This window comes from Peromyscus californicus, unplaced genomic scaffold (genome assembly GCF_007827085.1).
Source record: "Peromyscus californicus insignis strain IS unplaced genomic scaffold, ASM782708v3 Scaffold_10__1_contigs__length_136768540, whole genome shotgun sequence".
Lineage (NCBI taxonomy): Eukaryota > Metazoa > Chordata > Mammalia > Rodentia > Cricetidae > Peromyscus > Peromyscus californicus.
In genome coordinates, this window is record NW_026294391.1 from 84,231,278 (window position 1) to 84,242,360 (window position 11,083).

Consider the following 11,083-nt stretch of genomic DNA (forward strand, 5'->3'; position numbering starts at 1 on the left):
TGTCAGTAATTGCATCTGTTTTCAAAGCTCAGAAGTAGTTTATAGCAACTAGAAAACATTTTTTTAAAGTGTCATAAAATTGTATAAACGGATGAGTCTTTAAAATTTTTACAACCTGAATATTCTCATGGCGAATGAAAATGTCTTTACCGCAGTTTCCCATCGCGGGGGGGAAAAGGATGTTGATAGAAAAAGGAATACAGACAAAGAAAGTGAAGGCTCTGGTTGCACGGTTTTCCTCTTTCTCCAGGCGATTTGGTGGGGGGTTGTTACTAAGGGAAGGCAGGTTGTATAGAGAGCCGGTGGGGGAGCGTTGGTATTGTATCCTGAGAGGAAAAGAAAGGCTTCCTCAAAGATGCAGAAAAGGCTCCAGCCAAGGCCTGGGAGTGGGTGGGGGTACAGACCCTTCCTAGTAACCAGGGACCGGTAAACTCCAACCGCTACATGGTGATGACACTTGTGGGCGCTCAGATTGGAGAGCGCGGAGATGAGTGACAGGGCGGGGCGCGCTGGGGCTCCGCGCAAAGATGCGAGGAGGGGGGCGCCTGTGCAGGCTGAAGGGGGTCCTGTTGACTGCCTTCCGACCAGTGGGGGGTTGTGAGGGGGAGGGAGAGCGATGACGCGCGGCCCTCACGTGACCTGGAGCTGCAGAGCGACGCAGCCTTGGGTGCAGTCGTCACTCGCGTCTGGTCTCCAGCTCCCCGCTGCCCCGCGCGCGGCGGGCTGGCATCGGGCCCGGGGTGAGCTGATCAGGTAAGGGGCCCGGAGCGGCCGCGCCACGGCCCTGCTCGCCGCAGTCTCCGGATCCGGCGGGGCTACGGAGATAGATTGAGGAGGGGGGGTGTCCATGCTGGATCAAGTTCAAGGAGCCCTTCCCCTCCTATTCTCCCGCGTCCCCCAGCCCCTGGCTGAATCTGCGCAAGGGAACCCTGTGCTTTGACAGGGCCGCTGGTGGGCAGAGTCTCTAGAGGGAAATGCAGAGGGAGATGTCCATCCTCTTTAATTAACTCCATCAATGGGCGCCCGCACATGTCCGCGGGCTTCCTGCTCCTTTCAGAGGAGGGACGCGCGCCACCGTGGCATTTGCTGAGAAAATGGTGGGCCTTAGTGCCTGGACGGCGGGCTCGGTAGGGGTGGTGTCTCAGAATGAGGGGAGGGACCTTTGACAACCGGATTCCAAAAAGGAGAGTGTTGGGATGTGTGGCGTTGGTGCTGGCCTAAGCACTCAGTGCCTTTACTCTCTCCTTTTGGACAATAGTTCGATGTGTCTGTGGTGAGGCGAGGGAAAAACGGAGACAGAGACAAGAGAACCGCACAGGCTCCATGGAGGTTAGTGTGAGCACCAACACTGAACCGTTGAAGTTCTGTATGGATTCTATGCAGCCACGTAGGCACTGTTATATATATGTGTGTGTGTGTGTGTGTGTGTGTGTGTGTGTGTGTGTGTATTTGAATATATTGTATTTATATGTGATTAGGATGTGGGGTGGGGCTAGCCTGGGAACTTTACCTAAGCTTTGTTTCCTTATCAGGCGTCGGACTTTTCCTTAAATTCTATGGTGAATACCAATATATTACAGATTATTTTGATTTATGTCAGGTGATATTGAAAAATACAAATTCTTGTGTAAAAGAACGGTACTATTGTTTGATGGAGGCTTTGGGGGATGGGATAATGATTTTGCAGAGGCAAAAGCCCTCCTCCACACCTTGTATCTTGTGCTGAGACTCCTAGAAATGGCTTTCAGGGAAGCAGATGGCAGGCTGTGATTGAAGAATCATGGGATGTGGGGCCTCCATCTCTTCCGCCATCCTCCAATTTTCAGATAGTCATGTCTACCTGACCATCTTGATAAAGGAAATGGTGGACTTTTGAGGAAAGATCTAGAATCCTACAGGTGGTTTAAAAAATAAATTTTCTCCTTTCCCCCGCTTTTCTTTTTTCTCTTTCCCTCTCTGTGTTTCATTTCAGTGTAGATGAAGCCCTAGGTTATGCCCGACTCTCTAAATCCCGAAAGGCAGGGTCGGGGGACACAGATGTTTCATGCTTGGCTATCAAAAGCACTCAGCACTCACCCTCTCTCTTTTCTTTGTCTGTTCCCAGGGCTTTTCATGTTTGAAGTAGGGCTTTTTAGTCCTGGAAGCAAGGGAAAGAGGGGGAGACTGTTTTGGAACTATGGAGGTTGATACGAAGGTGGGTAGTGGCTGGGGATGACAAAAGAGGGTGGGCTGAGCTTGAAAGGGCTTCAGTGAATGGCACTTCTGCCTTGTCTACACATGGCTGCTTTCCACAATGCTGCAATACAACCTGTTAATTTCAGTGCAGGAAACGGTGGGAATATTTGAGGGAGGGTGGACTGGGCTGTGACAAAGAAGGCTAGAGATGGAATCACAAGATAAGATATGTTGTTAAAATGGACCAGGACCCTGGCGATGCAGGCATTGCAACCGAGAATTAGGGTGCTTATCTGTTCTACTAAGGACACAGTCTCCATTATCTCCTGTTTATCTGCTTGCCTATAGCTCCTCCTGCATGTCTGCTTCAGAGTCTGAGATCGCTGGAAGGAGGAAGCAAAGACGAAATTATCTCTGATCCCTAGAACTGGTAAGAGGGTGGGGACTGTCTAGGCATGCCTCGAATGTGGGTTAGTGGAGACCAGTGTGCATTCCAGGAGGGACAGTCTGGGGGAGCTTTTTATTCTTTTTTCACAGTCATCGTTCTCACCATTCCTGGTATTTCCCCTGAACCTTTACCTTAGTTCCGGTCCATGGAAAAAGAGCCTGACAGCAGCTAAGGACATTGGGTAACCAGAGGGAGTAAATTGCTGATAAAATGACTGCTCCATCAAGAACTCACTCCTCTTTGTCTGCCTTTCTCTAGGTCTAAAGGTCTCGTGCCTGTATGTACATTAGGGTGTTTCACTGAGCAAAAGAAGGATAGAAGAGGAGACTTCATTCATTCATTCCAGGTTTGTGTCAGTGGGGACCTGTGATAATGGCAACCAGAGAAGATCCCTTAAAAATCTAGTTCTGGGAGTTTCTGTTCCTCATCTGTCCGTCATCAGCCCTCCTGCCATCCTTGACACAATTCATTTGGCATACGAAAATGGCTGGACACTGGGGAGGGTAGGAAGAAATGATGAAAAGTTTGTTGATCTTTCTCTTCTCCCAACAAGTACATCATTTCTACCCTTTCCTGTTCCTGGTTGTATCTATCTGTATAATGCCGTAGAGTTAGAAGAGATGGTTACATTCATTTCCTTCTTCCACTTCTAGGTCTACTTTGAGTGGCAGCTCTCCAGGCCTGTAAGTGGTTAAACACCATTGCTCAGACACACCATCCTCCTTCGTAGCCTGAGGGAGCCCAATACATTGTTCCTGCCTTCAGCAGGGGTGATTACATGGGCCGAGTTCAGGATGTGGGCTGGGCAACTGCAGGACTGGTGATCTGGGCTGGCACTTGCTACTGCATTTACAGATTAACCAAGGGAAGATCTCAGAGTGGGAGCAGATTTGCCAGAAATGGGTCCAGGATCGAGACGGAGACTGAGGTTGGGGTACAGAACCAGACCGTGGCCACAGGTGAAGCCATGGCTGGAGCAGAAACTAGAGTCAAGACTGAACCAGAAACTGGAGAAGGAGGTGAGCCTGTGGCCGAAGCAGATCCCAATGTCCCTGTTCTAGCTAGAGCCAGTGTCACCTGTCAGGCCGAGACAATGCTTGAGGAGGAGGTAGAGACTCATTCTGAGACCAGTTCATTGGTGGAAACTGTGGTCATGACAGACGCAGTGACTTTTACTGAAGCCACAGCCAAAGCCAAAGAAGTAACCATGAAAGAGGCAGTCACACAAACTGAAGTTGAGACTGAGGAAGTAGGCAAGAAAGAGGCAGTGACGCAGACCAAAGCTAAAGCTTGGGAAATGGCTGGCAGGGCAGAGGTCAAGAAAGAAGCAATGACCCAGACCAAAGCAGAAGCTCCTCCAATGGCTGAAAAAGAGACAGAGATTAACAGAGTAACAGTGACTCAGAGTGAGGTCTTGGCAGTGACCAAGGAAGTAGTCAAGATTGGAACCATGAATGAGACTGGAATTGTGGCAGAAGCCACGATAAGAACACTGGAAGAGACTGTGAGTGTGACTAGAACTCAATCTGAGACTAGGCTTGGTGTCACAGTTGATACTAATGAAAATCCCATTGATATGCCCCTTGTAGTGGCTGGAGTGGACGTGAAGTCCTATGCACAGTCTCAGGCTGTGGACAGAATCCAAAATGATGACATGCTCGGTGATGAGGTTGACGACAAGGGGACTCTCAAAAGCACGTCTGAGGCAGGGTCTGGGGTAGATACAAAGGCTTCCGATCAGCCCCCTATTGTTGTCAACATTCTGGCTGAAGCCATGCCAGAGGCAAGGGATGATGCTTGTGATAATACAGATGACATTTGTGAAGCAGAGGCAGATATGACAACTTGTATAATACAGCCTGAGACTGTGGCCACGATACAGGCTGAGACAACGTCTGGTGCCACCACGACTGAGGACGGGGAAGATGCCAATGTTGTCTTTAAGGCTGTGACTGGTGCTGACATAACTGATACCGATCCTCAAGCTGTAACCAGTGACCAGCCTGAAGCCATGCCTGATGCCAAGGTTAAGGGTAAAGGTAATGCCACTGCCATGGCTAAAGCAGGGACCAAGGCAAACACGAAAACCAATTCGCAGACTGATGCCTTGCCTGATACCGAGGATAAAAACATAAGTGATCCCAGCGATGTGGCTAAGGCAGAGGCTAGCGGAGACGTGGTTTTCTGTACCCAGACTGAGCCTGTGGCCAGTGTCCAGGGTGATGACTTGCCTGATGGTAAAATCAAGGCTAAGGACAATGCCAATGCCATATGTAAGGAAGGGGCTCAGGCTACGGCCCAGAGCCAAGGTGAAGTCTTACCTAATACTAAAGGTAAGGCTAGAGGCAAAGCCAAAGCCAAGTGTAAGGCAGGAGCTGCAACAGATGTGAAAACGTGTGCACAGCCTCAAGCTGGGACGAAAACCCAAGCTGAGACCTTGTCTGATTCCAAGGTTGATAGCAAAAGTGACTCTAATGCCGCGTCTAAAGCAGGGGCAAAGGCAGACAGTTGCCAGAATGAGGCCCTGCCTGGTACTAAGAATAAGGTCAAGGGCAATCCAAATCCTGTGCCTAAGGCAGAGGCTGGGACAGCTACAGTGGGCTCTGCCCAGACCAATGTTGTGACCAGTTCCCAGGGTGAGAGTGCACCCGGTGCCAAGAATAAGGTCAAGGGTAATCGCAATTCTGTGCCTAAAGCAGGGGCTGGACCAGACACTACGGATTCTGCCCAGTCCCAGACTGTAGCCACTTCCCACAGTGAGAACTTACCTGGTGCCAAGAATAAGGTTAAGAGCAATCCCAATGTTGTGCCTAAGGCAGAGGCTGGGGTGGGTGCCTGTCCCCAGTCTGTGGCCATTTCCCAGGGTGTTGCCTTGACTGGTACCAAGACTAAGGCCAAGGGCAATTCTAGTGCTGGGTCTAAACCAGATGCTGGGGCAGGTACGATGGGCTCTGTCAAGGCTGTGGTCAGTTCCCAGGGCGAGACCGTACCTGGTTCCAAGAGTAAGGTTAAAGGTAATCCCAATGCTGTGCCTAAGGCAGAGGCTGGGGCAAGTACAATACTGGCTTTGGCTTCTTCCCAGGCGGAGGCCCTGCTTGGTGCCAGAAATAAGGTCAGGGGCAATTCCAACACTGTGCCTAAGGCAGAGGCTGGGTCAGGTGCAAGGGGCTCTGCCCAGTCCCAGGCTGTGGTCAGTTCCCAGAATGAGACTTTGCTTGGTGCCAGGAATAAGGTCAGATCCAATGCTAGTACTAAATCAGGAGCCAAAACAGGTCCAAGGAGCTCTGCTCAGCCCCAGGCTGTGGTCAGTTCCCAGAATGAAGCCTTGCTTGGGGCAAGGGATAAAGGTCTGTCCGGTTCACAGGTAGGAGCCACTGTAGACAATAAGATGTATGCAAGGCCTGTGGCAGGTGCTGTGCCCACTTCTGAAATTGTGAGTGGGGTAGGTGCTCAGCCTAACATGCACGATTATTACTGGAATGGGATTGGTGTTGAGGACTGGATTGCTGCCGAGCGGTGGATCAAATTTAGGTTTCAGACCATGGATGGAGACTGGGAGAATACTGTATCCTGGACTGATGATGAGAATGCAGCCAATGTCGGGCCCTGGAGTGGGGCTAATGAGAAGACTGGCATTGTTAGTTCCTGGGCTGTGGCTTGTGATGAAAACAGCATTAAGTCCTGGACTGGGGCTAGGACTGAGAATGAGGTTGCTCTTGGGTCCTGGGTAGGTGCTGGTGACCAGGCCAGTGGGGCACTCTGGGCAGGAGCTCAGGCTACTGAGGCCACTGGAGGCTCCTGGACTGGGGCTGAGAACCAGATCAGTGCAGGTTCTTGGGTTGTCTCTGGAAACCAGGCCATTGCAGGGCCCTGGGCTGTGAGTCAGGTCAGTGACGGGTCATGGCCTGCAGTCCAGGCCAGTGGAGTGTCCTGGGTAGTGGACCAGGCTACTGGGACCTGGACTGTGGCTGACAATCAGGCTGGTGCAGTGTCTTGGACGGGAGCTGGCAATATAGTTAGTATTGGATACTGGACTGGGGCTGTAGACCAGACCAATGCAGTGTCCTGGACAGGGACTGGTGATCAGGCTGGGGGTGAGGTCAAGCCAAGGTTTGAAGATCAGGCCAGTGAAAAGGGGACCTGGGCTGGAGCCGGTGTCCAGACCAGTGGAGAGTCCAGGTTGGGACCTGAGGATCAGTCCAGTGGAAGGTCTTGGACTGAGACTGCAGACCAAGCTAGTGCAGCATCCAGGCTTGGGACTGTAGATCCATCTGGTGGTGCTTCCTGGGCTGCCACTGGGGACCAGGCTGGTGGAGTATCTACATCAGGGTCTGCAGATCAGTCTGATGGTGGATCCAAACCTGGTTTTGAGAATCAGACCAGTGATGAAGGGTCTTGGACTGGCACTGTTGGCCAGGCTAGTGGAGGGTCCAAGTCAGTGCCTGAGGATCAGTCTGCTGGAAGATCCTGGGCAGATTCTGGAAACCAACTCAGTGGAGGGTTCTTGGTTGGGCCTTTGGACCAGGCCAATGGAGAGTCTCAGCCTGGGTCTGGAGAACTGGCTGCTGGTGGAGTAGATCAGTCCAGTGTAGGAGGATCCTGGGCTGGTTCTGGGGACCAGTCTGGTGGAGAGTCTAGGATGGGGCCCAGGGACCAATCTAATGGAGAGTCTTGGCCTGGCACTGGAGATCAGACCAGTGGATGGTATTGTACTTACACTGGGAATCAGAGCATTGGAGGAGGCTCTTGGAGTGGGGCTAGTGGTCAGGACGTTGGAGGGTCGAAGCCAGTGCAGGTGAACCAGGCTACTAGTGGATCCTGGCTTGTCACTGGGACTCAGATCAGTGGTGTGTCCTGGACTGGTGATCAGGTTGGTGGCTGTTCCAAACCTGGATTTGAGGATCAGGCCATTGGAGGAGGATTCTGGGCTGGTGCTGGGGACCAGGCCACTGGAGGGTCCAGGCCAGCTGTGTCTGAGGATCAGTCTAGTGGAGGAGTTTCCTGGGGTGGAGCTGGGAGTCAGGTCAGTGGAGGGTCCTGGGTTGGGCCTGTGGATCAGACTAGTGGCTCTTCTAAATCTGGATTTGAAGATCAGGCATGTGGAGAATCCTGGCCTGGGTCTAGGTCTAGTAATGAAGCCAGTGGAGGATCTAGGCTAGATACACAAGACCAGACCAGTGGAAGATTCCTTGTAAGTGCTGAGGTGGAGGCCAATGAAGGATTTTGGTTTGGGCCTGGGAGTGAGGCCTTTATAGGGTCTTGGTGCTGGACAGAAGAAGCTACTATTTTGCCTATAGCTGATCTTAAAGATGAGGCCAGTGTTGAATCCACGTCAGGTACTAAGGAAGAAGCCACCATTAGTTCTGGATTGGGGGATGAGAAGAAGACCAGTACTGAGGAGACAGCTATTACGGGCACCTGTGTTGGAGGTGAGGCTGAGACTGTGGCTGGAGCCGAGGCTGAAGTTGAGACAGAGGCTAAGGCTGGAGCTGAGGCTGAGGCTGGAGCTGAGGCTGAGGCTGGAGCTGAGGCTGAGGCTGGAGCTGGGCCTGAGGCTGGAGCTGGGCCTGAGGCTGGAGCTGGGCCTGAGGCTGGAGCTGGGCCTGAGGCTGGAGCTGGACCTGAGGCTGGAGCTGGACCTGAGGCTGGAGCTGGGCCTGAGGCTGGAGCTGGACCTGAGGCTGGAGCTGGGCCTGAGGCTGGAGCTGGGCCTGAGGCTGGTGCAGAGACAGAGGTTGAGGCCGAGGTGGGAGCAGAGACTAGGGCAGAGGCTGGGGCTGCAGCTGCAGCTGCAACTGATTCTGAGACTGGAACTGAGGCTGGTCCTAGAGTTGAGGCAGTGGTTGGGGCTGAAGCTGGAATGGAAATTTGGTCCTGGGAGGGAGATGCAGCCTCGAAAGGGTCTAGGCTTGGGGCTGAGGCTGAGGCTGAAGCTGGAGTTGGGGGAGGGGCTGAGGCTGAAGCTGAGACTGAGACTAGCATGGGATTTTGGTTCTGGGATGGAGATGCAGCTACTAAAGGATCTAAGCTTGGAGCTGAGGCTGAGGCTGAGGCTGGAATTGGGACAGGAGCAGGGGCAGAGGCAGAGACTGAAGCTGTGGCTGAGACCAGCATGGGATTTTGGATTTGGGATGGAGATGCAGCCACAAAAGAGTCTAGGCTTGGGGCTGAGGCTGAGGCTGAGGCTGAGGCTGGAGTTGGAGCAGGGGCTGAGGCTGTGGCTGAATCTGTGGCTGAGACCAGCATGGAATTTTGGTCCTGGGATGGAGATGCAGCCACTAAAGGGTCTAGGCATGAGGCTGAGGCAGAGGCTGGGGCTGGAGTTGTGGCTGAGGCTGGGGCTGGGGCTGGAGTTGTGGCTGAGGCTGGGGCTGGAGTTGTAGCCGAGGTTGGGGCTGAGACCAGAATGGGGTTTTGGTTTTGGAATGAAGACTCAACCACTAAAGGGTCTAGACTTGGGGCTGAGGCTGCGGTTGGAGTTGTTGCACAGGGTGGGGCTGAAGCCAGAATGGAGTTTTGGTCCTGGGAGGGAGATGCAGCCTCTAAAGGGTCTAGGCTTGGGACTGAAGTAGAGGCTGGCTTAGGGTCTTGGACTTTCGCTGCAGATGTAAATGATGATGATGATGATGAGGAGGAGCTAAGTAGAGAATCCAGCCCTGGTATTGAAGAGATCAGTCTAAGAAACTTGTTTGGGGCTGACAGTGAGGACAATAACGACCTCAGATCTACAAATGAAAAAGATGCCAATTCTGAATCTGGGACTGGGGATAAGGTCAGCACTAAAGAGAAGTTTGATGCTGCTGATGGAGTTGACATCCGATCTTGGTTCTGTACTGGTAATGAAAACAGATGTGAGGACGAGTCTACATCTCAAGTGAAAGCCAAAAAGACCACTGAACCAAGAGGCATATATCCATCCATGGTCCCTGGGGCAGGAATGGGTGTATGGGATGGAACCATAGTTTGTTCAGAAAGTAAGCTATTACAGCAAAGCAGCTTTCCAGGCGAAGAAGGCTTCAGAAAGCAAGTCAATACTGGAGACAAGGTGCATTCCTGCAACTGCCGCTGCAAACGGGATGTTAATCTGGATCCAGAAGATCTCGAGAAACTCATTTGCATGATTGAAATGACTGAAGATGCTTCTGTTCATGAGATAGCCACGAATGCTCTATATAACAGTGCTGATTATCCTTTTCCGCAGGAAATTGACCGGAATATAGGTGGAATTTCAGTTATCCAAAGCTTATTGGGTAATCCCTACCCTACTGTCCGCCAGAAGGCTTTAAATGCCTTGAATAACCTCTCAGTTGCTGCTGAAAACCATAGGAAGGTTAAGACATATTTAAGTCAGGTATGTGAAGATACTGTCACCTATCCCTTAAACTCAAATGTGCAAGTGGCCGGACTAAGACTGATAAGACACCTGACTATTACTAGTGAGTATCAGCATATGGTTACCAACTACATTTCAGAATTTCTCCGTTTGTTGGCTATGGGAAGTGGAGAAACTAAAGACCATGTTTTGGGAATGCTTGTGAATTTCTCTAAAAATCCATCCATGACAAAAGACTTGCTCATTGCCAATGCACCAACAGCACTGATTAACATCTTTAGCAAGAAGGAGACAAAAGAGAACATCCTTAATGCCCTTTTACTTTTTGAAAATATAAATCGTCATTTTAAAAAAAGAGCAAAAACATATCCCCAAGACAGGTTCAGTAAAAGTTCCCTTTATTTTCTGTTTCAACGACCTAAAGCCTGTGCCAAGAAACTTAGAGCCTTAGCAGCAGATTGTAGTGATCCAGAGGTGAAAGAAAAAGTTGAGGTATTAATAAATAAACTTTGATTGGCTCTCTGTTCTCCCCAGAGTTTGAGTAACATTTTGGTTTTACATCCTGGACATGCTGTACATTGTAAATTGCATTAGAATTTTGAAACTAATGTTGCCTATAAGGACCTATAGCTGGACAATTTTATGAACACCAAACGAATTCAAGCTTGTTCTGGAAATACATGTGTCAATTTTTATCTTGTCTGGATTGAGATATTTTTAGTATGCTTCATGAGCAGAAACCAAACTGATTCTTCATAAGTAAGGTAATCTTTGGTCCTTTGTGTGGACTTATGTTTATACATTTGAGACTTTATTTTTATGTCATCAATAAAGTTGTGTGTTTTAAGAAGCAAGAAAGAGATATTGTCTTCATCCTTGGGTTTATGATCTGTTTAGAAATAAAATCAGGAGTCTTCCGGTCACAGACAGCTGCTTCCTATCAGTGCTTAGAGGAAGCAGAAAATGCTGCCCGATTTATCAGTGCCCAGGGAATGCTTCATGGAAAAGGGGGTCTTTTTAAGCAAGCTGTGTTTGAATAAGATACAAAAGGTCAAAAAGGCCATTTGAGGATGGAGAATTGGTGGAAGGCAAGGAAGTGGGAAATCCAGTTCTGGAGAAGCTGGGTA

At 50.5% G+C, this 11,083-nt stretch overlaps 1 protein-coding gene across 2 annotated transcripts; it reads left to right on the forward strand.

Annotated features, from left to right (window-relative positions):
- Positions 1–619: 619 nt before the first annotated feature.
- Positions 620–10,816, forward strand: Armcx4 (armadillo repeat containing X-linked 4). Of its 2 annotated transcripts, XM_052735741.1 has the most exons (6): positions 620–753; positions 1,259–1,329; positions 2,105–2,194; positions 2,524–2,605; positions 2,882–2,969; positions 3,277–10,816. In XM_052735741.1, the coding sequence occupies exon 6, from the start codon at positions 3,402–3,404 to the stop codon at positions 10,467–10,469; it is 7,068 nt and encodes a 2,355-aa protein (XP_052591701.1). In that variant the 5' UTR covers positions 620–753; positions 1,259–1,329; positions 2,105–2,194; positions 2,524–2,605; positions 2,882–2,969; positions 3,277–3,401; the 3' UTR covers positions 10,470–10,816. The 2 variants fall into 2 exon arrangements, with proteins under 2 accessions (XP_052591701.1, XP_052591710.1); XM_052735750.1 differs by lacking the exons at positions 620–753; positions 1,259–1,329 and adding an exon at positions 1,365–1,387.
- The last annotated feature ends 267 nt before the right edge of the window (positions 10,817–11,083 follow it).